The sequence below is a fragment of the Eutrigla gurnardus genome (assembly GCF_963514095.1).
Source record: "Eutrigla gurnardus genome assembly, chromosome: 20".
NCBI classification, from domain to species: Eukaryota; Metazoa; Chordata; class Actinopteri; order Perciformes; family Triglidae; genus Eutrigla; species Eutrigla gurnardus.
The window spans coordinates 10,146,101-10,172,713 of record NC_139931.1 but is presented as its reverse complement, the minus strand read 5'-3'; the positions used below and the strand labels follow the sequence as shown (position 1 = coordinate 10,172,713).

General features: G+C 46.6%; 1 protein-coding gene across 2 annotated transcripts; it reads right to left on the bottom strand.

Moving 5' to 3' along the window:
* Positions 1–8: 8 nt before the first annotated feature.
* aatka (apoptosis-associated tyrosine kinase a) lies at positions 9–25,855 on the bottom strand. 2 transcript variants are annotated; one of them, XM_084037141.1, is made up of 14 exons: positions 25,741–25,855; positions 15,691–15,824; positions 12,184–12,325; positions 9,277–9,356; positions 8,752–8,870; positions 8,538–8,625; positions 8,310–8,443; positions 7,432–7,516; positions 7,217–7,338; positions 6,802–6,951; positions 2,890–6,253; positions 2,625–2,802; positions 2,344–2,547; positions 9–1,606 (listed from the first exon to the last, which is right to left on the bottom strand). In XM_084037141.1, exons 1-14 carry the CDS (start codon positions 25,820–25,822, stop codon positions 1,578–1,580), a joined length of 4,911 nt encoding a protein of 1,636 aa, XP_083893267.1. In that variant the 5' UTR covers positions 25,823–25,855; the 3' UTR covers positions 9–1,577. The 2 variants fall into 2 exon arrangements, with proteins under 2 accessions (XP_083893267.1, XP_083893268.1); XM_084037142.1 differs by lacking the exons at positions 12,184–12,325; positions 15,691–15,824; positions 25,741–25,855 and adding an exon at positions 9,702–10,194.
* Between the last annotated feature and the right edge of the window lie 758 nt (positions 25,856–26,613).

Genomic DNA, 26,613 nt, shown 5'->3' with positions numbered 1-26,613 from the left:
AAAGGGGAAAAAAAGTATTTGGATTTATTTGTTTGGGATAGTACAATAGCAATGAGTGAGGGTGAAATATGGGAACAGCAATGATGTTACTACTGGTGCACAGAGCAGCCCGCCTCACCTTCTCCAAAGGTGTCTGCCACTTTAGCCAATGGGCTTTAGAATATCTCTTTGGCAAATTTTTTCCTGGATTGCATCTTTTCAAATTGTACAAAAAAAAAATATGTTTTCTCTTCTTGCAGAAGCTAAAAGTCAAGGCGAGAGGAAACCAAATTGGCACTTTTGAGCTGCAGAAGGGTAGAGAGGGGGAGGGGAGCCCTCGATACAGCAGTAGTAATTCAAGTCGAGCTACCTGCTACATGTTGATAAGACATTCATACAACTTGTAAGATGTCATATTTTAATGTTGTTTTTCTTTTGTACACCTCAGACCCAGGCATTCGGCACAAATGTAATAGAATACATTATGTATGACACTATCGACAATACGTAGACGTAGAAAAAGATGCATAAAGATGACATTCAACATTTATGACTGGCATATTGACATGACGCCGCTCTGTTGTGTTGAAACACCTCCCTTTGCTGTAACTCCGATCGCTGATAAAATCATGTAAACAAAGTGAATACGGCATATAAAATAAAGTGAACCTGTAGCTGGCACTGTGGACATAAATAAAGGATCCTCACACTTTTTTAGATATTTCATTCCAAGATGGAGGGGGGAGGGGGGATGAAGAGCAACAGAAACATCACGTCTACAAATAAAGACCCAGTTTGACTATACAAAGTGCTTCAGACAGATATGGCAGCTGGAGACGTATGCTGTAGGTCATCATTAACCAGAGTGAGTGGTGGTGGTGATAATTAGGGAGTGACAACACTTTGATTTCCTGTATTATGTTTTCCATTAACATAGCACACCAAATCCACCATCAATATGATTTAGATATGACTTGGATTGAGGGACAAATTAAGTTTCAGCACCTCCGTGTTCAAACGCCATCACCACCACCCACAGCTGTAAAGTTACATTTTTGTGTGTGTGTTTTGAAATCAACAGTATAGCTTCTTATGCAACGATCAGTCATGGCTCTCCTGCAACAGTCTTTAAAAAAAGGTCAGATCAATGGGAAGCAGATGAACCAAGGCAGCCAATGAGAGGAGCAGCTATGCAGTCTGTCTTTTTTTCTTCTTTATCCTTTTATTTTTATTTTTTTTTAATTCACAAACTAAATGACCTGTATGGTCACCAACAGAAATTGTCATATACTGTATGTTAAACTGATATATTTGTGATTTCTATATCTGCAAACGATATGATTTGAATTGTATCCACTCTCTTGGTTCTCTCCTTCCCAGCAGCCATCACTTTTAAATAAAAAACAAAGGGTGCAAAATCATTGAGGGTCTCTCTCGACAATATGAGGCACTGTCTCATAAAGGGTCACCAGGGTCAGATGCCCTAAACTTTGATAAAAAATAAAACTCTGTTAAACATCTAGATATAATACTGCTGCTTTTCTGTGTGTCGAGGAGGACCGGGACTCGTCCTCCTCCGGTCAGGACCGTCCAAGCAATCAATCTTTTGGGCTTTCTTCGCTGTTCCCTGTTGGAAAGAATTGATTGGAAATAAGTATGGCAGTACTGCAGTCTGTTTTCAGTCAAAGTATGTATATACTATATCACAGTTATTGGCAAAATCAGTATATTGGGACACCCCTATTCTTTTAAATAGGTATCTGCCTATGTGTTTGAAAGCTTTTTAAGATTAGAAGCTTCATTCCTCATAGAGAGAAGTTGTTTCAGAGACATTCATTTCTTTTGACCCAGTATGTTGCAAATTCAAATATATACCAGCATGCATTATGTTCTTTATTTATTATGGTAACAAAACCAATTACCTGCCACATTTATTTTTTAAACTCGTGCCATTGTTAGTGTTGTTTTCAATTTATTATCAACAATTTTTTTTACTGAGGGGAAGAAATAATGTTTGTCTGGAAATATAAAAGTAAAAACATGTGGCATGGGTAGACAGTGTGTTTTGTTTAGCAGTGGCAGTGTTACAAATGAACACAGCAGCATCTAACCAGACAGAAGTTAAATGTATTCATATTATAATGTGCTGCAGCTGATCAGCTAATTAGCTGGCTATCTTCTCCCCATGAGGTGTGGGATCAGACTTGTTTGTACCTAAGATAAGACAAATGTATGCAAAAAAAGGACAACAAAATAAGACGTGCAATTTAATTCCATTTGAACTTTATATCAGGCGATAGCGAATTCAAGATTTGAGATGGTTTTCCACATAACAGTTGTGTATGAAAGTCAGTTAATACAGACCTGTTGCGGAGCCCACGTGGGGGTCGGAGACATGTGTGATAGAGAATCGTGAGACCATAAAGCGGTTAAGTGCTACGGCTGCCGGTTTCGGAGCCTCGGGGCTGTTGGAGGTGGACGTGGGTGAGGAAGGGTGTTCGGGGATGGAGTCGGGTGAGGACGGACGGGGTTCTAATGAGAGGTCGTCTTCCCATTCGTAACCCCCACCTGAAAGCATGTAGACCATTTCAGTCATCGCGAACAGTCTGGTATAAATCAACTAGCATTACTCTGCGTTAACTCACCCTCTTCTGAGTTGTTCCCGTCCATTTCTTCGGAAACGCAGAAGGATTCACAAGATCGAGCTTCAAGTTCGGGGTCCAGTTGTAGCTGGTGGTCAGTGTTTTTTTCCTCTGGAGACTCCTGCCCACTGGACTCCGTTCCTCCGAAGGCATAATCAGCCAGCTCTCCCGTGGGGCTCTCCTGGAAGTCACAAACAAAATTACCCCTCTCATACCCCGAGGCAATAAAGTCATCGTTGAACAACGTTGACCTATTAATGTGACATACCTGGTCGAAAAGGAACACCGTGACATCGTCGAAAAACGACACCGCCTTTTTCTTCCTCTCCAACTCATCACAGAAGGACTGGCTGAGGAGGGCGGGCATCTTCAGAAGGCTACGGAGATGTCGGGCCCTGCTGCAGTCGCTTACCACCACCGGCACCGCCGCGAAGTCCTCCTCGCTCTCCTCGCTGTCTTCGTCTTGGATGTTGTACGTCCTCAACTCTTCGTCGGACTCACTGTCGTCCGAGTCGTCCTCGTCCTCCGCCTCCTCCAGCGGAGCCCTCACGTTCTCGCCGCACAGCTCCAGCAATGACGAGGAAGAGGACAGGTCGGCGGGGCCGTTGGATTCTTCACACAAGCTGTCCTGTGAGTCGCATTCCCCCGCGTCTATGTCCTCAAAATCGTCCTCGTTTATTCTCGAACCCTCCCTCCTGTCCTCCGCCTCTTCCTTGACGTGATTGAGCTCCGGCAGCTCCTCTTCTGTGGATCCGTCGCTGTTTTCATTTTTGTTGAGGGCCTCTTCTCCGAAATCGGTAACGGTGGAGTCGGAATGCAAAGACTGTACAGGAGAACAATCGTCCGATCCTCTGTTCCCCTCCTCACGGTTGCCCGAGGCCTCCTGGACAGTGGAAGAGGCTTCGGAGCCAATAGAGGAGCCGAGCTCCGAGGGAGGTTCCTCCCCTGAGTGCTCCGACTCCAGCCCGAAATCATCATCTGCAGGGGCCGACTCTTTAGTGAGGCAGCCGCCCATCTGTGGAGGAAACGGCGAGAGCATGGACAACCCGGGGGTGGGGAGGGAGTGTTGTGAACTAGGGTCGGTTTCAGAGAGATTCACCAAAACACAACTCTCGACGTGTCTCAGATTCGTTAAATGTTCCTTGTTGAATTGCCTTTCGACCCGATTGCCGACTCTGATGGAGCTCAGTCTCTCAGCAGGAAAGTCACAGTTACTTGGACCCGCGAAGAACTTACCGTCTTCCTCTTGAGGGCTCCTCTCATTTTCAGCATCGTAGTCAGAGAAATAGGCCGAGTCCCTGTATGGGTTCTTATCAGCCGGGCCCTTCAACTGTAGCTCAGAGTTGCTTGTGGCTGTGCAGAGCCCTTGGCCCAAACCCACCTGCAGAACTAGTTCCGGTTCTCCACCCAGCCTAGGGCTCCTCTCACCACCCCGGGGATCCCCGAGCTCTTTGAAGAAAAACTCTGGAGACTCGTTGTTCTCCGTGTCATAGCCGCTGTCCAGGGATTTGGGTAGGACGGGGGTGTTGAAGGCGTCGGGGCTGAAGGCCTGATCACAGGGGCTTGCCATTGATGAGGACAGGTTAAGGGTGTCTTCGGAGTCGGGGGTTCCCTCTGGTTGCTTCAGTGGGCTAAGCTCTTCTTCCTCGACCTCGGCATAGTCCAGGTTGAAGTCTGCAAAGATCCCCGATGTGATATCTGTGATGTCATCGTCATCATCCTCACTAAAGTCACCGAGCTCAATAAAGCTGGAATCTCTGAGCCCCATTCCACTGTCCAACGCTCTGCTAGTTCCTGACATCTCCGGATACTTTAGCCTATTGTCTTCCAGACCAACATGGATTCCCGTTGAAACCCCCTCCCACATGTTACCTTGATACTTGTCTGACAAGGCTCCTGTTTGACCAGGCTCCTTGAAAGAGGATGGGGACTTTATATAGCTTGCCTCAGGTATCATCTTAGGCTCAGAGTACAGTCTCTGTCCCTCCATTATTCGACCCTCCGTACTTCTGGCATTAACACTTGAGCTGGTAAAATAATCAATACTTGGATGTTCCACAGTTAAGTTCCTCTCCGCTTGAGTGGTGGCTTCCTCCTTTTCTTTGTGACAGAAGTGAATGTATGGACCTAATTCTGTGAGGTTGCTAGCAGTGTTACAACCGGAGTCTCCTCCTTCAGCCTCCAGGGTGCCCGGAGGCCCGGAGCTGTGGAAGGTGCTGGTGGTGGTCTTGGTCAAAGACCATAATTCTGTTGTGTTCATATGAGCAGTATATTGAAAGTCCAGATAGCTGTCTTGCCCACTGCCCGACTGCCTGCTGTCAAAGCTCAGGCTGTTGTTGTTTGCCGAATGGTTTGAGGTCCAGTTGGTGGCCTCTCCTTCAGAGAATAGGTCCTCCTCGATGTCGTCGCCTCTCTGCTGGCCCACCAGCAGGCCGTCGTCGGTGCCTACATCGATGCTAATGTGGTTAACGATGGGTAGTGTCTTTCTGAGGGGACCCATCACGGTATGGCAGCTTTCGTTCGCCGTGCTCCGACCTGTGCTCGCTTCAAGGTAGGGATCGCAGAACCCCAAACTGGGGCTGCTGACTGCTTGTGACAAACTGCGTGGGTTTTCTAAACACCCCGCTGGATGGCCGAGGTTTGATCTGGACTCTGGCGATGGATCCCGTTTGGACGGACAGGACTGGCGTGCTTTGTGTGCTGATGATTGTTCACAGTAGGCGGCGTTGCCTTGACTGGATGAGAAGCAGTTGTGCGAGTGGCCCAGTTTTGCGGGGCTGGTGCTGGTTGAGTGTCGCAGCAGAGGCTCCATGGTGAGTTGGACAGTGGGGCTTGAATCGGAGTCGTAGGCAGTCGATCTGTTGTTGTCGGTTGACCAGTAAGCGCTGGGCTGCGCCGTGGATGGACCGGTCCGACTCTCGGAGGACAACCTGCTGCTGCCGGCTTCCAGTCCTGGGCTGTAGTCCGCCACGCTGTCATCCAGGTTAATGTTACACTCAACTGGCTCCTCTATGCGAATGTAGTACTCGCTGCTGACCGAGGGGCTGTGGGCACTCAACACCGGGACCACGCCCGGGTGTTCGGGTTCATAATAGGATGGGGACGTGCCTGAGGTCACGCTGTCGCTTTTGCAGCCCCCCGAGGTGCTTCCCTTACTTGAGTAGTAGATATCCTGGTAATATGGGTTCCCCTGGCCCAGTGGCCCACTGGTGGAGGAGGAGCAGTAGGGCTGCTCGGCTCGGGCTTGCTCCCACTTGTACTCAAAGTTGAGACCATGGCTGGTCTCCGTAACGGTCAGCAGGTCGTCCCCCGTGTCGGAGTGGAAGCTGTCAGAGAAGTGCTCGAGTAGGGGGAAGGAGGACGAGGCAGAGGAGGCCAGCTCCACTGCCTGGGTTTGGTCCGGACTGGGGACGTCAGCTGAGGCAGGTGTAGGTGTCAGGACTAAGGCGGCAGATGTGGCTATGTGGGAGTTGCTGCTGAACAGGTTGGGTCTCAAGGCATTCCAACGTTGTTCGAAGTCTTCCTCAGCCTCGCTGGAGCCTTTGGCACACAGGTACGTGACCAGGAGGTGGACTTCCTCGCTGCTGGGTCTCAGCTCTGGCTGCAGCCAGCAGAACTGCATCACCTCATACCTGGACAGACACAAGAAAACAAAAGGCAAAAGGGATCCCAAGTTATGATTGTGTTGCTGCTCAGAATAACTGATTATTTATCACTTTTTTTTACACGTGGAGAGAACAATTGATTCTAGACTAACAACAAGGAAATATGAAAGGAAACTTTTGAGGTCAGCACTTTCTAGCAAAACCTAATACTCGTTATAGACACAGATGCCGAAAAGACGTTTATGTAGCTCCTCGGAGCCTCCTCAGTGGAGCGCATTTCATTTAATGAGGAACCACTTTGAAAAATAAATAAATAAAAATGCAATTTGGCTGGCTTCCTAGGTGAAGATAGATGCGGTGATTCTAGCCTGGTCGGTCCCAAGGGGCATCATAACGAATAGGGGGAGTATTGATCAGCTGCTTTGATAGCAAAGAGAAATATTGGTACGGTGAACTGGCCCACCACCAAAAGCAGAACCACTGATTTGGTCGAGATGAAAATAAATAACATTCTGGGTGCCACCCTGTGCATGTGTGTGTAGAATATGTTTTGCGGGCATGCAACCGTGTCTCACCAGCGCTCAGCCAGGGGGAATTGGAGCAGGGGTTTGGGTAGTTTGAGCTGCTGCTCCTTCACAGCATATGTCAGCACCTGTCTGTCCGAGTAGTGTCTGTATGGCTGGTTTCCCAGCTCAAACAGCTCCCAAACGGTCACCCCCAATGACCTGGAACAGGCAAAGAAGTCATGAAGGGTGTTCTCTCATATCCCAGATATGGCCATGTTCCAAACAAGCTGTAACCTTTCTATAGTATCTTTCTGCTGTATACATATTTCCCAAAGAGTTTCACAATAAAAGCAGAGGAGATCACAGGAAAATGAACAAAAGCTGAGCATCCAAAGTCACATTCTAACAATTGAATTAGAGCATTTTGTTTTTGTTTTCATACCAACACTTGTAATAACATGTCTTGCTTCCTTAAATATCTCACCATATGTTGCTGGATTTTGTTTGGTCAACGACCAGCAGGTTTCCGTGGACCTCGTCTATGAGCTCAGGTGCAATCCAGCGCAGGGGCACCCAAATCTGGTCTTGGGTTATATAATAATCATCCTAGAGAAGGACAGCGAGAAAAACAACCCGTTGGAGTATGGATAGGGTAATAAGGGAAAAAGCAGTCAGTAAAAATGACATCATCAGTCTGACCTTGTATCGGCTGTGAGAGAGGCCATAGTCTCCGATCTTGACTGACATTTCTGAAGATAGCAGGCAGTTTCGCAAGGACAGGTCACTGTGAAAACAAAGGAAACTGTCATCTCATACAGTAAAACTGAGCTGCTAGACATTCCCATGTGCATTTATCTTCTTTACACTTTTTTCAATCAATTAAATGTAGAACTGTTTTAGAAGTTTGAAGTGGACGGGACTCAGTTGGGAGAAAAAGGGATTGTATAGTTATATAAAATATATAGTTAAATGCTTATTCCATCAAATCTTAAGAATGCTTTTTTTCATGATTTGCTTGTTATTTCATAAACATGTAATGCAGATAAATGCAAATTATAGCTGAAATTGTTACTTTTCAGTTTTTTACCCATTGAGTCAGGATATAATGTTTTATAAAGTTTTCTTAAGTTTAGTTAGTTGGGTATCAGTGTTTGTAAAGAATATATTTTATGTGCCATATTGTTAATGAATATGTCTCACAGCATTAATTCAATCCTATCATTACATGTGTACATGTAACATATTGATAACTGTATCTTCTTCTTTATGTCTTCTGACAACGTAAAGACACAGACCAAACTAAGTCATATTGTTCAATCTCACCTCCTCCGCAAACCGTGAGATTGGTTGCTATGGCAGCCACGACAAGGCTGAGAGAGAGAGAGAGCGATAGGGGCTCGCCCCCAGCAACAAAATCACTGATGCTGGAGTTTTTGTGACAACTACTCAGGCAGCACCAGGATGTTGTTGCAGGGAGAGACCAACAGAGGGTGCACCGAGCATTCGGGTTCCTTTCCAGGGCATTAATAATCAAGTTGGGGAAGGTAAACGGAGCTAGTCTGCCTGACATACTGCACCTGTGTATGAAGTTGTACTTGTGGAGTTGCAGAAGCCCCGAGGCAATGTCACACGCCATTCGCTGGAGGATCAGAGGGTCGGGAGTCTCAGATTCAGCCACCCGACAGCTACGCAGATAGCTCTTAAGATCACCCTGAGAGGACAAAGGGAATTAAGTTGGAAGCTGCTCTGACCATTTAGGAATAATCCAGACAACATATCACAAAAGAACTGAATGTGAGTCTCACCAGAGGACAAAACTCCATGACCAGCAGATAAGGAGTGACCTCTGAGCATTGTGCCAGGCACTGCAGGAGGGCAGGATGCTGGAGGGTTCTGGCGGAGCAAACAGGATTTGAGTAAGTATGAATGCACAAAAGATCATACATACGATAAATAATCCGATCGTTAATTTCCGTTTTTGTATGCTGAAGGAGCCTCTGATGGTTTGGGTGAACTGACCGGTATGGCTGCACCTCCTCCAGGAACTGCATCTGATCCTGGACGCTGGCACTGGCCTTCAGCTCCTTTACCACCACCTGGGTGGTGCTGAGGCCCACATTGACTTCACCCAGCAGGACCTGAGAAGTTACAGAAGTATTGCACATGTTTAGAAGGAACTCTGGGAATGCAGACAAACAGCATCAACACGCAGTCACGAGGTAAGAAATAAAACTAAAGCGGAATGAGAAAATCTACATCGTAGAGCAGCATGTACTGTACAGTAAATTGTGAGGAATTTACTGTGACTGTGAATTTCAACTCCTCTGCTTAACAGAAGTGCCAAAGATTAGCTTCACTAGAATGAGATCATCAAATTACCCTCGCATTCCTCACGGACTAGAAAGTACAGTTAATATAGTACAGACAGAGGCAGAACGGATTCAAGTACATACATAATAATGAGGGAAAAGGTGGTGTCGACAGTAAAAAAAAAAAAAAGTGATTGTGTGTATGTTTTAACAACAACAAAAATTCATGTTTCACCTTGCCAAACCAGCCATGACCAATCTCCTTTAGATAGAGTAGACTATGGCGGCCAAGGTCTGATGATTTCAGCAGCTGGACTGGAAAGGAAGAATAAGAAAGACATACGATTACTTTTGGACAGGAAAAAGGAGACGGAGGGATTAAGAGGAAAGAAACAGATTTCTGATGAGAAAAGTCAATAAATAAAATGAGAAGGATGGGATCTGAACAGAAATGGATCCCTACAAGACATGGAAACATCAGTTAAGATGAAAGAAACAAAAACTCCTCTTGGCCCAACAATAAATAGACACATTCCTAATTAAAAAGTTGCATCAACTAAAGACGAGAGTTTGCCTGAAGGTAAATACATTTCCCATTAAATACGTGTTTACCAGAACAAGGAAACTTGCAGCAAACGAGTCGTGTACAAATTCAAATACCTCCGTGGATCCTCATAGTTCAAGGATGAAGATGAAGATGATGGCGGAGCAGTGGAGCGGCCGGCCACTCTGAGCGCCGTGACGGGGGCTGAGTCGGAGCCCCGGGCGTGGACCAAGTACTGGTTCAGAGTGTGAGAACCGAGAGCCCGTGGCCCCGGCCCCAACCCCGGGCATCTCAGCCTCATTGTGTGTATTTGAGAAAGAGTCACAGTGTGTGTGAGAGAGAGAGAGAGAGAGAGAGCCTCGGCAGGATTTAACCCTCCGAGCCCTCGCGCAGCTGAACAAGCTCGCCACGCCGCCTCTCCCAGTCTGGACCCAGCTCATCCTCCAACTGGGACGCACAAAAAAACACACACTGTCCTCTCTTGTCTGAAGCTCTCCAGCTGTCGAGCAAACATGAAAAAAAAAAGCCTGGATTCCTATAGGGACTACATTTAAATCTACAGTAAGCTGAGAGATGGAGACGTATCACGGCCTGGAGGCTCCAATCTGCCGACAGGCTCCACGCGGGAGGATTTCTGCCTCTGGCCGCCGAGATGTTCACGCCCGGTGTGACCGTCACGCATGTCGGTAGTGTGCCGTCTGACGCGCCAGCTCTGTGTGCAGCTTCAAGACACCCAGTGGTGACATAAGGCCCCCATAATGCCCCCTGTCACCCGGGGACGGCAGCATTCCTCAGCCAAACAGGGACACAAACAGACTCTCTGTCAGACGCAGAAAAGACCTCTGTCATACTCGCTCGCCGCCCCTATCTCAAGCCATCCCCTCTCTGCTCTTAGGGATCCTGGTGCATGCCACCACCCTTCCCCTGTCTCTCCTCATCCTGCCACAGACCCCTCACTGTGTTCCCTCCGTAATGCCAGTCCTCCAATGGTGCGTTCCATGGACGTTTGGGCCCAGCCTTATGCTCTCCCACTGCCCAGCCGGGCCTAAATCGAGGCCATTGTTTGGCTCGCTCACTCACACGCTCATGCTGCATCTCCTGGTACCAGACACACACACACACACACACACACACAAGTCCCATTCTCCACTGGAACGCCGGGCAGAGGTTGTCACGGTGATAACAGACCCGCGCTTCTCCAGGCCCAGAACATCCCTCCCTCCCCCTCCCCCTCCCCTCCCTGACAGAGAGAAATTAAAAAGTGGTATTATTCGGCAATGTGGAATGTGTGAGCGTGAGTGTGCATTCCCGTCCCACTCGTGGCATTCCCAGAGAGGATGGTGGGATCCAGTGAGACACACACACACACACACACACACACACACACACACACACACAATCGCTTCACTCACTTTGTCTGATCAATGGCAAACGTTGTACTGTGTGTTCATACAGATGTAAACGTGATATAGAATGCGCCATTCATGGTTAGGGGTCTGAACTATATAAGGATGTTTCTGTTCAACATGCAATCACTAGGCAGCTCATTTTCATAGTGCGTATGTCAGTGAGGGGGTGGATCATTTTTGACGTGATGTTAATATTTACTGTCTTTGACCTGCAGCTTGTTGACGTCATACTTTTTGAAATAAATCACTGCTGCCATTTCCTGTCCCCTGAATCTATTCACATTGTTCCATGCTAAATATGCACAAATATGAAAGTGAATATGATAACGATAACACAGTGTAGTGTCTTTACATAAGAAAGGAGGGATCAGATAGAGACCAATTCTCTCTGACTCAGTGAAAGGAGACATTCTCGTCTCCTATCCCCATCTATCCCTTCCTCGCCCTGCAACACCTGGTCCAATCACGCGGCGGCAGCTACGGAGGACAGAGGGGGGGGTCGGCTGCCGATTGGCTGCGATCCTGGGGCTGCCTCAGCCAATCACTGGCGAGGCACACATCCTGGGATGCTGAGCCCCCCGACTTTACCTCCCTTCTGGCTGAGCAGAGTGCAGCCGGTGAGTCATGCAGGGGAGAGGCACCCAGGATGTGGCTCACGCTGAGATTCACACACGCTCCACATGCGTGCGTGTACTAATAACAACGCTCTTTGAAGCAAAATGAGCCGACGTTTTAACGATGTAATATTGGAGTGAAATAAGGAGATTGGGTTTTAATGTAAAGCATGTATTTATGAACACATGGAGCTCCCTTCCCCTGCGGTGGGACGCAGCGTTCACAAACAGCATGTAGGTCGCTTTCTAAATGCGTTACACAACGGACGTGTATGTCTGTCCCTTGTTGAGAGACAGGGCGATGAAGAAGAGACATAGAATAATAACAAATGAAAGAGGCAGAGGAAGATCTTACATCATTCAGTTGTGCTATGCTCAAGAGAAATATATATTTTTAAATTGTCTGGTAGGGTGGCAGAAATTCACTCTGGCAATTAATAATGGCTTAAGAGATATTTATATACAGAAAAGAGGGAAGATGAGAGAAAGGAAGACATTTAAAACACCAGGAAGCAAAAAAAAAAAAAATAGAACTTTGAGAGGTTATGTGACGATGGTGTTGTGTAGGTTCTTACTGGATCTACCAGGCTGTTTGGAGACGGGCAGGGAGACCTCAGTGAGGGGAAGGATGTAGACCTCCGGGCCATTCTGGGAGGAAGGCGAGGCCAGGGCGGAGAGATCTGCCTGGTACTCCTCTCCCTCCGTGTTCTCAAACTCCTGGTGCAAAGACACACGCTGGAATTAGTCATCCGCTCGCCGCCATCCCACCACCGACAAAGTGGGAGACAATGGTTCAACTGTGAGGGCATTCGAATGCAGTCGGGCACGCCCACCGAGCCATATACATAAGTCATGTACGTTGTGGGGTGTATTGTGTGGCTCACGACAAAGACGCTGTAGGGGAGGACACACTGATGTGTGTGTTCAGACTGTACACACAAAGAAGCTTTTTCTTTCCTTCTGACTTGTCTTTCTTCCTACACTCACGTATACAAACCAAGGTTGCTATCATGAAAACTACTACAACTATATATTTGAGGGACTGTAAGTGAAAATCAAAATCAGAAAATGATTTACCATGCATAGTTTCTGTTACTGTTTTGAGTAAAAAGTACATTTTGGGAGTTATTTGAACCCACTTTATGATTTCAACTGTCATCTGCCAGAACTATATGTCGCTCTAGTGACTTGTGCTTAGTTTAGGTTTTTAAGGACTGAAAGAAAAATGCTTTATTGCACAATGATGTTGCAAATATACTAGAGTGATTAGCTGATATATATATATATATATATATATATATATATATATATATATATATATATGTTGGCGGGTTGGTACTCGTATTGGTTAAACCTAAAACCCAGGTATCATATCCTTACTCTTCTTTCTCCGTTGTTGCTCCCTGGTCTACTGCAGTGTCCTTGCTCTCTAATTGTTGTAGTGTGTCCCTATAGAAAACCCCCATACAGTATGTGTTAAAAGTGCTGACATAGTGGAAGAGAGACATTTTTGATTGTTTGCACATACATACAGGGAAAAGCTTGCATTGTCCTTGCTTCGATATCTGACTTCACTCGCCCAAGTAGAAGCAATGCAGTAATCTAGTAACAGTAAACTAGATAAATGCATAATTTGCAGCGTGAGGTAGATCACAACGCACAATGCAACTTTTTGTTCAGCAGCTGACCGGTCCTAGCATAAAACTAAAATAACGTCCCCGTCCAATCCCAGTATTTTCTGGGAATCCTCATGGAAAATGTACAGGAAGGGATCCAGTAGGAAAGCCCTACGTGTCTCTGAGCCTCAAAGTGCTGAACAGATTTACTTTGCGGCCACTGTAGTGACCGTGACCTCGGGTCACTACTAAATACATGAGAGTCACAGCATTAGGTCGTAGTCTTCCCATTTAATAAATAAGATAATTTAATAAATCTGTCCCGACCGGGTCCTCCAACACTAAGTGGCATCCCACAAAGATTCAAGTCATTTTTCTTTGCCGTTTCAAACACTGTGGCTGTGTTGGGAAAACCGGGACCAAGAACGCTGACTGATTCCCCCATCCGTCTATCTGCTGGTTAATGAACTGTTACCCTTAACAAGCCTATCTCCCACTCTCCGAAACCTTGGGGGTCGAAAGGGGGAGAGAAGTGAAGGGAAAACAGGAGGAAATGAGGACCATTTGAATGGCTCCTTGTGTGTGCATATTTACAGGTGTCCTAAACACCAGTATGTGTGTGTATATACCATATATATATATAGGCATGTGTGTTTCTCATTCAAGAGAACCATCTGCCACTCTCCTCGAGTGTGAAAGCGAGCACCTGGCTGTGAGTCAGCGTTGCATAGCTCCCCCGAGAGCCTTCAGTTTAGAAAGCACTTAATACCCCGCCTCACACTGCGCGCTCCAGTAAGAGCGCGGCGACGGAGAGGAATAATGAAGCTTTTTTGGACGCCGCAGCGGTGCAATTTTTTTGCAGTCCCGCACGAATGCACACCTTACAAGCTGCTGAGTGACGAGGCCGGTGCCAAACGAGGAGGGGAGGAGAGGGGCAGAACCGTTGGGTGATGTCTGCTGCCAAACTAAGAGAGAAAGATGACGACGTTTTTGTTTTTTTGTCTGGAATTCTAATGAGCGACGATCACGACGACGAGCATATGTTTGTTCAATAATGTCACACTTTGTTGTGTACTGTTTTAGCATAAGCCAAATCAATTTGAATATTTTCAATTCAAATTGCATGAGAACTGAAAGTTCTGCTCCACTGACCGAAGGTTACTTATTATTAACCACAATGTCCTTCGTTATTATGATCCTTTAATTGGATAAATTCTTTTTTTTTTGTCTAATGTCCACCATACTATATATTATGTTACGTTTTCCTCCATTTATTCTTTTGTATAAATTAGGTATAACATTAAGAAGAGGACATTGAGCAAATGAACTTGACAGAAAAAAAAGCAAAGCCGTGCCTGCTGCCTTTGTTCAAATCCCACAAGTTATTAATGGCGCATCTCTGTGCTGTTATTATATTATTATCCCTGCAGCATCTACCTACCACAGGCCAAGACCCGCCTCTCAGCTCGTACATAAACACCCATTCTCCTGTCCTCTCCTTTGCTTTCTCCAGCAAAAAAAAAGAAGCCAAATATGGTTTCCCTAGCCACTCAATTCATACAATTATGTTGCAGATTCAAATTTGCAAAATGATTTGCAGAATGCATGACCAAAATGGAAAAAGAAGGACTCTAATAGGAGCAGCGAGTTAATGAGGAGACTTGTAAAGACATGGAGCAGCCAGTACAGTCACTCGATGGTTCCTCCTCCCTCTCCATCTGCCCCATCCGGCACCGATGCTTGACACAGCGCGGCTGAGTCATGCTGGCAGCTGAAGGCAACGCACAACATCGGGTAAGGGGTACTCGCCCGGTTGCATCACTTGCACACAATGAGGCATCTCTCCTCAGCAAAAAGACTTCAGCATTTACAGTCAATGCAGGTTAGGGAGTTAGTATTAATACACTCATGATCCAGAGGATCAGATCTGACATTCTCTCATGTAACCGCAATGATTAGTTGGGTCGACAGAAAATGAATCAGCAATTTTGCAATTTTCTTTTTCTTTTCTTTATCATTTTTAGTTGCAGTCCTTCTGATTTTTTTTAAGGAAATTGAAAGTAAACATCTTTTGATATACTAAGTGACAGACAGGATCGTTCTTTTTCATCTTGTTTTTTTCTGGTTTTAATCAAACTTGACACATTTATTTTAGAGCCGATATTAATTCATTAGTTGACTGACAGAAATTCAGCAATGACTTTTCTTTGTTTATCATTTTAAAGTGAATATTTTTTGATTTGAAGACATAAGCTTGGGCTTTCAGAAGTTTTGACAGGCATTTTGAAACGTATTTGACATTTCACAATAATATCCTTTAGATGCAGCCCTACTTCCTTTCAACCTCAATTTCAGCCTTTATGAATGGCGCATGTGCAAGATTTGGATGTTTTCTTCATGTTTGTGCTCCTACTTAGTAGTAATGCTCTCCTTACCACTCCCAGCAGGGGGCAGGAGTGAGCTCACCTTGAAGCCAATGTCGCCCTTCTTGCAGCAGAGGCAGGCCAACATGAGGAAGACGAAGGTGAAGAGGCCAGAGAAAGAGACAGCTACCACGGCCAGGGATGAAGGCCACGACAGCTCGCTCAGCGGAGCCCCATCTGCAACGTGAGGAGGACGCCAGCATTAACAGGGCGGCGCTGCACAGAGATGGCAAGCTGCAGTCAAACAGGAAATTAAAAACTAAATAGGGATGAAGGTGATTTCTACACACACACACACACAGACACACACAGATGATTTGCGGCCTTTAATTGGCAGCTTGAAAAAGGAAGCATGTGACTCATAATTAGCATTCTCTTCTGTTTCCTGTTCGTCGCTCGAATGGGACTCTGAATAGAAATCAGGTTCCCGTGGCTTAATTACAGTAGTTACTTTGCACTCTCAGTCATTGAGGCAAAAAGAACAAAGTTTCACGCCACCCACAAACACAATGAGTCCCTCCGGATAATAATTCAATAAGGCGGCAGCACGGAAGGTGTAGACTCGACATAAACAACTTATGAATCAAAATGGAATCTGCTTTTCATTTTCTCAAACTCGCCTGCAAAATCGCCCCAACAGCAATGATTCAAAATATAACTCATCATTTATTTAATTGGACTGCTTTCCACAGCAATGCACAGTGCGAGTGTGCCAGCACACAATGAGACGTAGTTATATATGAGCATTTTGAAAACCCTCTAATTCAACCGCAGCGTATCTATATTTTTTGAGAGCCCGCACATGCTTTTTGGTGATTGGACGTTCTTATTTGTGCTCTGTGCGAGTTATTCACCATCTGGCGTTTTCTTCTTTTGGACTGACATTCATATGATCTGATTTACAGTTTGAAATCTGCTTGAAAACAAAAACCACTCCATTACCTCCATGCCTTTTCAGACACATTAAGGCCCGCAGCAGAAATCTTTGACCAGACGCGCGTACACCTCTGCAGCATTCAGCGAATGGTTGATCAATCATGTCACTCGAAGGTTGCTTTATTCCATCAGCGAACCGCTGCCGGCATCAGCCGGGCACTGGGAGTGACGAGGAGCGTTGTAGCCTCCGTCTCACAATAATATAACGTGTACATATATCTGACCTTCAGTCATATTTAATGCTTTCAAATGAGCTAATGGAGCATTGGTTTTCTCATTCGCCCGGATGTATTATTAGTCACTATTAATTTGCTCCTTTGAAGTGTGGCCTACTGACATGTCCATTAATGGGGAGGGACAGCCTATCTATGGAGCTGCTCTATGCATTTTTTTTAAAAAACCTATTTAATTTCATTCCAGTAATTTAGTTTGGGACTTCCTCACAGCTGAGCAATTTTTTGAAAAGAGAGATTATGAGCAGATCCGGAAAATCTTTAGACTTCTAGTCCCTGGTTTGATCCCAGATGGCCTTTAGAAAGAATAGAAAACTAGTAAACTGATCCTCGTTGCTTTAAATCAGTAGTGGTTATGGAGATGTCGTGGTAATTTTATATAAGTTGCATACTTTGTGGTTAGTTCCCCAAACGAAGCTCACATACAAATGGGTTTTGGTGGTCAGACATTCTTAGCTAAGAGCTTTCCCTTTTTATAGTCAGCAAATCCATTATTTCTTATTGTCCCGTGCTGCTCATATAAACCTTATGCATCTCTGCTCCGAGTTCCCATTAACTGTTTCTCTCACGGCCTGCATTCTGCATTCAGACTGACAATGTTTTCATACTCCTCCATCATTGTAAGCACTATACCCACAAGTAAACTATTCAACCACGGCAGAACCCCCCTCCCCTCCCCCATCTGTCGGCACACTGCATTATGCCACTTTTGAAATGCCAGGATCGCAGTTACCCGTGCGTTTACTCCCATGAGTCTTTTCAGCCAATCGATCGATAAATCCATCCATCACGCACGGCCCTCCTGTGTCCGTCGGTTACCCTCGAATTAGTGGTGTGTGTGTGTGTGTGTGTGTGTGTGTGTGAGAGACTCAGCAGTCCTGACCCATTTGGCAGTGGGGAACAAACTGTTCCAGACCCGCCAGCTCCTGTGGCCCAAACAGCACTGCTCCAAACAAAGCCCGACCCTGAGGTCACACACACACATACGCACGCACACACACGGGCAGACAACGAAAACAGCACATACACAACGCATCCAGGTTCCTACTTGAAGCCTTGTTTAAGAATCCCAGCAACTGGGCACTGACCTGCTAACACATCACCACGGCAACACGGCAACACACATGAGTTGATTGCCGTTTTTCCGATACAGTAAGGGCTCGCCCACTTATAGAGTAAAACCCCATTTCTATACGTCTCTGTATCGTACTGACAGCTTATGTGAAAGTATCTGAGTGGAAAAAGAAGGCGAAGCTAATCCAAGCAAGTGCCCTTTCTGGATCCGCCTGCACATACCGCAACACAAAGCCCGAGTGGGTGGTGACAGGACGCATTGTGTAGAGGCTGATTGGGGGAAAGGGGGGATGAGTGTTCACATGGAAGGAATGGAAACCAACTATTATAGCTATGCTTTCCTCCTCGACACCGCAACTTTTCACCTCGAGGCGGGGAGGGGTCCGATCTTGTCCACGTCCTCCTTCGTTGGCTAATTCATCTTGATATGCCGTCTACCTCGGAACGCTATCTCGCCTGAGGCGACTGCGAAGCCTCCACAGGCACTGATGAAGCAGATGGCGAACAACAATAATGGAGGAATCGCGGAGATTGGCAATCCACCACTGTTGTTTCCTGTTAGGTGGAGACAAGGGGCCATTTGTCCATCTGCAGTCAGAGCGAGAGCTGTTTGCATTCCTACGCTCCAAATGTACACTGGACTCTGACGAGTGGACGTCGCTGCCTCTGTTGTTTGAGATTCCTGTATTTGAGACGGTGTTTCCCAGTAATTCAGGTCACTGTTGGTTTAGACTGTAGACTAGGGCGGAGCTTGGGGAATCCCCCTAAAGATTGAGAAAATCAGAGGGCAAAGGATGTCTGTGCTTCTCTGCTCGTTCTTCCACCACCATAATCGGAGGTTCAAAAAAAAGATGATCAAAAAACGTCTTGCAATTGTTTGGATGCCTGTTCTTCATAGAAATATATATTAAGCCTTCCTTCACCACTAGAAAGTCCAATATGGTCGTCGACAGGAAAATCACTGGCGATATTTTCATAAGTGTGACATTTGAAGAATTAATTCTCCCTGTAGAGCTGTGAGAGTGCAACGACCTGGGGTCCTCCATAAATATTTGAGGAGCGCACACACACTCCTTCACCAGCTGCACGGCGAAATGAAAATAAAGCACTTAAGGCCCCGGCTCATGGTGTGCTTTATTAAAACGCTGCCTTCAGGACCGTAGGAAGATGAGCCATGTCCTGACGAACGGAAGGGGGAGAGAGCGACGGAAGCGGCCGGCCACCTCCACAGTTGAGCCCCCGAAAGTGAGGAGGGATGAAGGAAGGGAGTGGGGGTGAAGAGGATGCATGTGTGAACAGCCATTGCTGTTACTTTGCATTTCCCCAAACTTCTCGATTAAAGCCTCGCTTCATTAAGCATGATTTTGCACGCTCGTTCAAAATCCGTTTCATTCAACTCACCCGGGAATCGCATTCTCATGTCACCGGGGGGCAGAAAGGACAGTCACAGAGAGAATGCTGACGATGCATGATGCAGTTTCTCAACATTCAACTAAATAATAGCCATGAAATGCAATAGCATCTGCTGCTGTGATGCCACACACACACACACACACTGACAGAAAGTGATAAACATGTACATGAGAGAGAAATATAGACGTATAGAGAGAGGGAAGTAGGAAAGCGAAGGAATGCAGTGTGTGTGTTTGTGTGGGATCGTGCATGTTTGTACGAGATGACACTGTAGTGTGTTAAGCGCAGCGCAGAGCTTTTCATGGCAGATCATAAATAAAGCACGCAGCAGCGAGGTTCGGGCTATTCCGTCGCCGTGCAGCTGTAGCGGGGCAGCTGAAGCAACTGAAAGCAAAGTCTGCAGCTGCTGGAATATTCACCACCTGATATACACGGCGGGGCTCATTGTGCATTCAACAAATCTGTTCCCGAGTGGACACGTGTAGGAGAGGAAGCATAACATAATGCAAGGAAGGCTGTAGAGAGAGAAAAAATACAGGGATTTTACTCTATGCCTCCCACACTCGCAGCGAGGCCAGGGCCGAGCCGCGTGTTTCGTATTCAGACACGAGTACAAGAGCACGAACCCACACAGAAAGCCCAGTCAAGGTGTTGCACTGGGCTGCATGGGAGAACTCTGGAGTTTCCGTGGTAACTGAAAGCAGTGGGCTGTCGTTTCTGCTCCCGATAGCAGCGACCCCAAAGTCTGCGAAGAGGAGCTCAAGCACACCACAGATAATATTGTGTGAGCAGAGCAGAACCCCCCCTTTACGGTTTGTCCGGTTAAGTTCTCTCCTTGTTGCCAGCGTGTTGCTATGCACACACACAAATGTTCACGCACGCCGCTTCTTGTTTTTTGACCAAGAGACCAACTCATGACAGTGCTGCAGGGCGGGCAGTGTGCCAAACTACACACCACTGCAATCAAATAGTCTTGAGAAAGAGTGAGGGGGGGAGACAAAGGAGGATACAGTTTCAACACGCGTTTAGTATTCAATCGACTGGATACAAATAGACATACACATTATGCGGCTATTGTGTAGAAGTCCATTTGATGGCTGGTCGGCAGCCACAGAAGACCGTTGCATGGATTGAACATTAAAGTGCAAAACAAGCGGGGGGTTTTAGTCTGTGGAGGATAGTGTGACTGTATGCACTAGTAGGTTAGCGGCTGCCATTATTTAGCCACTAAACTTCCCCCCCCCCGCACCACCACCACCTCCCCTCAATGCTTCCTAAAGCGAGAGCAGAAAGCGCCAAATCTCTCTCTGAGCACGCGTTTAAATTCAGGACAGTGCTGCGGGGGCAAACAAGCTCCTCCATCTGCCCCGCCTGGGCTGCACCAACAAACAAACAATTGGCCTACAGCAGAATAAGAACTCCCCTTATAGGTCATTGACAAATATGGATTTCCCACTGTGAATAGTATACATCAGGCCCGTCGTCGCGGACCAATCGTCGGCTCGAGCGGAGAGCTCATCTTTGGTGTCGAGATGCACCTGAGCACCTGTTTTAAAAGACTCGCCCCCCCTGCTGGGAGAGCTATAGTGGGCCCGCACTGGAGGAGAAGTGAGCCGTGCTCTGAGTCCGGCTTCCCAAGAGAGGATGACGTCCGACAGCAAGGGCTGAATGAAGAGGGGAGAGAGCATGAGGGAAAGAACATGCTCTGGAGAAAGGGGGGAGATGGAGAGCTAAAGCATCAGACTGTGAGGGCTGAACATAGAGAGGCGGAGACGAGGAAGCACTCTGCAAACACACACACACACACACACACACACACACATACATATGTCTAGTTGACAGCTAAAGGAACAGCATGACACGATTAATGGCAGGTTTCCCTATCCTCCGTCCATTTACATCCACCCTGCCGTTCTCAGTCACGCTCTCTGTGTATGACTGCAGATGGCAGAGGGATGTGCTGGCCCGCAGAGAGCCATGATAACCGTCATTAACTGGGAGTGAGAGCCCAGGAAGACCACCATGGATCAGCATTACAGGCCTGTCATGTCCCCCCAGACAATCCAGGCAAGGGCACACTGTCCGTAAAAAGAAAGGGTCTGAATATCAACTCTGTCTCTGACGGACGGACTTTTGGAGTTAATTTCCCAGCTCGGCTAACTACACGAGGGCATTGCATGTAAAGGTGTCAAATTCAAACGTCAATAAGTGATTTATTTGAGCCATTATTATCGTGAATGTGACAGATCATTGCAGACAAGACTGGTGTCTGTTCTGAATTTTGCAGTGTGGGCTGTTGGGTCCAATTTTGAAGGAAATCTGCTGAATTGGGTGATTATTATGCAGCACAAAAGGACTCAAGAGTGGCTGCTCCGTCTGCACAAATAGAACAAAAGCTGCTCACAGTTTATCACGCTGGAAAACACACAGCGGAATGAATAAACAGACGGAAAATATGTTTATCCTCTCGGGTGAAGGAGGCGATTCGGCCGAGGATTCAAGGATCCTCTTTGCAACCGAGAAGCAACACACTGACGAAGAGCAGCACTAACAATCACACGAGTGAGGCGCTACCAAGCTTTAAACAGTCTGGCTTAATAATCACCACAATGACAGAGAAATGCACACTTGAAAAAGACGTGTGTGTACTAGCAGAGGTTTTACTTTTATAGGTAAAAAAAAGATGGAATGGATAGGTAATACTGCAAAAAACACAAACCCTGATGTGGACATTCATCTCTGTCCACAGTATTTGAAGTTGAGCTGAAATGAAAAATGCCTTTTTGACCCTTTTTAGATCACATCCTCACATTGCACACCTATTTAGCAATATATGCCGAAGAAAATAACAAAATATATCAATTTCTTCATATTTTTGTACCAAAATCCAATATATTTTTCTTGCTGGAAAAAAACAAAATATGACATGTTTACATCAGCTCTTATCAATCAATTAACTTGGAAATACATCATGATACGGAAGCTAGGTACTGCTTTAATATACCAGCATATTTGGATTTATTTATCAAAATCACACGGTAAAAAGTTGAACTGGTGATATCTCGATTAGCCTAGTGCTTTTCTCGTATTAAACTATTTTTTTCACTCATTTAGACATTAACAATATATATCCTCACCATTTTGGTTACATGGGCAAACAATGAATTATATTTCATTTAAACTCTAAAACTCCTGAAATAACACAAGTATTAGTTTGAACTCTTCTTAAAATGTCCAATCAATGTTTTGATATTGGCTTAGCAGCAATCTAAAGTATATAAAGGCACTCCATATATAATGTAATCTATGTTCCTCTGCACACAGGCCTGACAGAATAAAGGTCTGCATACACAGTGATTGGCCGTGTGTTTAGGCCTCAGGCTGATGAACACAAATTAGATGCATGTGCAAACCGTATGCAGACATCGAGATATGCACTGGGAATGACATTTCAGCCCCGAGTCTCATGATGCAGACAAAGGCGTGTGTGGAGACGTGTGCGCCCGTGTGACGAGAAAAACAAACATACCTGAGCAAAACAAGTTAGTGCGAGTTACGCTGGCATGCATCGTTATTTCTCCCGTATTCTTCTGTTTCCCTCTTCCTATTGTTAAGCACCTCCACCCACTCTGACACACATGCAGCAAATCACACTTTTCACTAATGCTTTTCACCTCAGAGTGCTCTGGCGCTTCAATCCAACAAGGCATTAAACCTGGTGACGAATTTAATGAAACACGTTACGTATGCGATCGAGCACGTGTAGCCTTCAACGTGTAGGAGGCCGAGAGAAACCCACAAGCTCCACATCATCACAGAGGGAGCGCGTAGAGGAAGCAAACTCTAGATGGTCCCCCCCCCTCGACTGCTTAGATCCACTTCATTCTTGTCCTAGTTCCCCCAGAGGCTGACTTATGTAACTAAAGTGCTTTGTTACACATGGAAGGATGAATAATCAAGTAGTCAGTCGGTGGCTAGCTTGTACTGACCTAGTCAGTGGGAGGAGCTCGGAGGGCATGTCAATACACCATTTTTAAACAACATCTTTCCTCTCCGCTACCAGTTCTTGGTAGCAGCCTGCAGTGGTGTATCCTTGTGCATGGGACGGTGTGTGTGTGTGTGTGTGTGTGTGCTTTGTGTCACCATCTTGGTGCACACTAGCTGCCACTGCCACCTCCAGGCGCCGGAGGACACTGCTGAAAGACGAGTCCCCCCACAGTTGCTGCATTGTCAGCTCGTCGGCGTATCGGCGCCGCCTTCCAGGTCGGCCCGTCTTCCGTTCGCCCTGACAGTAAAGCGACGCATATTAATTCTGTTTGCGGGACGCCGCCAGGTTTTCAAATAGCTGCCACAAAGACACACACACACACACACACACTCCTGGTAGGAGAGCTCTCCGAGGTGCTGAAGCAGTATAAGTAAGGTGCAAGTTGCCACACACACACAAAGCCGAGCCCCAGCATGGAAATCCTTCTCTGGTGTGCCCATTCCTGCTGATGGGTTATATAATACAAAGTGACGACAGTTGTTTCCCCTGTCTGGGTGTGTGTGCATGAGTGACTGCTTGTGTGTGTATATTCTTCCATAGCCCCCATTTAAACGCTGGATTTTTTTGGTTTGTAACTCCAAGTGTGCTTCATTAATCCACTCCTCGGCCTCAAAGGCAACGCATTCAGCAACTGCAGCTGATTGAACGCTGTGTGCTCCTCCCCTTTAAGGGACTCCGGCGGTTCTCCGTTCTTAGCCGTGGCTTCCTCACACACCCCCTCCATCGCCTAGGCAACATTGATCATTGATTTTCAGCACAATTACGAGGAAGGAGCAGGGCCGCTAGTGAGGTGATGCTCTAATGAGAAATGTAGATCATTATGACGGAGGGGATGACAAGCCATCCTCTTCTCCAGCTACATACAAGCTACACATAAATGCCCACACATGCCCCACCCTCCTCCTAAAACTAACCAATCCCAATGCATGTGCTGATTCCACCCCGACCGTTCAGGCTATTTAGTTGTTGTCATATGAAGAGACAAAATATTAATGTTTCACCGCACATCCCTGAGTGGAGACTTTCAAAACGTGAGATCTCCTCTAGGAAGAAACTACCAAGACAATTAAATCATAAGGTGCCCCAGAAGAGACATAATTCAGCGGGGAGCCATTTATCCCGTTTTAAAATTAAAAGATTACACTCCTCGGGTTTTTTTTTTTTTTTTTAAATCATATTTCACTGCACAGAATCCGGGATAGCCAGTTCAGCACCCTCTATACTCTCCACGCCGAGAAGTGCTTTCGTCATGGGTTTCATTCTGCGTTTCTCTTTAAAGCGGGGCAGCATATTATCTGGAACAGGTCAGTCATTATTCATGAACAAAAATCTTCAAAGCCGTCATATCAGTCGTATGTTATCAGTCGAAGAGTTATGTTGCCATCTAGTTGTCTCGTCCCCAAAAAAATGTCCTCTCGTCACTTCTCTTGCTCTGGCGCTTTACGTCTGCTTCCAATTTCCTGCTATTATGTCTCGTGATGTAACTTCACAAATGCACAGGGGCATGCGTATCTCCTATAAATAACCTATTTGACTGTAAATGGAAGCCAATTTTAGAGTCACATTCTGAGGGACAACAGGGAAGAGCACAAGTGCAAAGATGTGGGGAGTCACAAGAAGGTGGATGAGGGTGGAATAATTGGACAGGGAGGGATCACTAAGAGTGTCAGATTTTTGGGGGGAGGATGACAGAGCCGGAAACTTGAGACTCAAAAATCATTTGTATGCCCTGCACCCTGCGCTCAGTGCAGTGACTCCCTCTCTCCCTCTCAGTCCAGTTTACACTTGAACACAGTTATTTATTTACTCTGCTCTAATTCAAGCTCTCACACAGGACAGCCGTGACTTGCTGCCCCAGCGGTCCCACAGCACTGCAGCAGCAGCAGCAGCAGCAGCAGCAGCAGCACCTGGGTTCTCCCTCCCATCACCCCGACACCCAAGGGATGATTTAACGCTGCATCCAACCGGGCATCAAGAACTGCAACCTTCAGGCAGCACAGCCGCACACCTCTACCAGCAGGTCACCTCTGTAACGTTGTAGCACACACACACACACACACACACTGTGATCACAGCACACAGTACACACATGCACACACTCAGCTGCAGGGACATACGTGTGGGGCTATGCAGAATCTATGCAGCCACAACTTTTAACTGCCTTGTTACCAAGCTGTCAGGTTTCATCCATACCTGAGCTAATCTTATGATGTTGAGATCATAACGATGACGCTATGGCAACGATGCTGCTGCGTGTCTACCCCCCCCCCCCCCCCCCCCCCCCGCTGTAGCTAAATGGCACCATGACACTCAGTTCGATCACGAAGAAACATACATCATAAAGAAGATGTGCAGCAAACGGATCAGCGGCCGCATGCATGACCCTTACCTGTATCAAAGTGGGAGCTGAAGGCAAAACTGGGATTAAAAAACGCCGAAGACATGACAACCACACGCAGGGCAAAGACCATCCTCCTCGTTGCGTCGCAGGAGACAGCAAAAGCCTAAACACACACACACACAGACACACACACACACACACAGAGCGAGACACACACACACACACACACACACACACACACAGAGACACACACACACACACACACACACACACACACACAAAAGGTCAAAAAAATAAATAAATTCCCGACTCAGGTGCGATCGAGATTAAAGTGACCTGTAGTGGAAGAGGTAATGCGCAGCATTTTATTCCATCACACCTCACAGAAAGCCCCCCTCCCGAAAATCCTGCTCCACCTTCAGCTCGAGCAGATATGGAGGCAGATGTTGATTTCCATCTTCACCACATCTGCCTGGTTTACCTGCGCGACAAACGAGTCCCTTTCATTTGACCGCTATTCTGGTTTTAGCGCAGCCTACCTACTCGGTCGCCCGTTATTCACACCAACATCTTGACTGCTCCAAACATTTGGTACCCCCCCTCCCGTTTGTGTTCCTTTCAAAATAAACCCCTGGTCGCCTCTCGTCCCATGCCGGGTTTTTTTTTAGGCAGAGCGGCTGGTTCCTTTTTTTAAAATGTGGGTTCCAGCCTCGGTCCAGAAAGAATGAGCGACATCTTGCACCACGATCAAGCGACACAGAGCACGCACGCACTTCCGTTCACAGTCGTCCACGTGAAACGTGTTAACCGAGCAGCGGACTGGCGTTTGTCTTTTATTTTGAAAGGTAAAATCACGTCGCGCCCCGGCTCTCTCTGTCACACATTGACGCAGCCATTTCCAGAGGAATCCAGCGAGCGCGC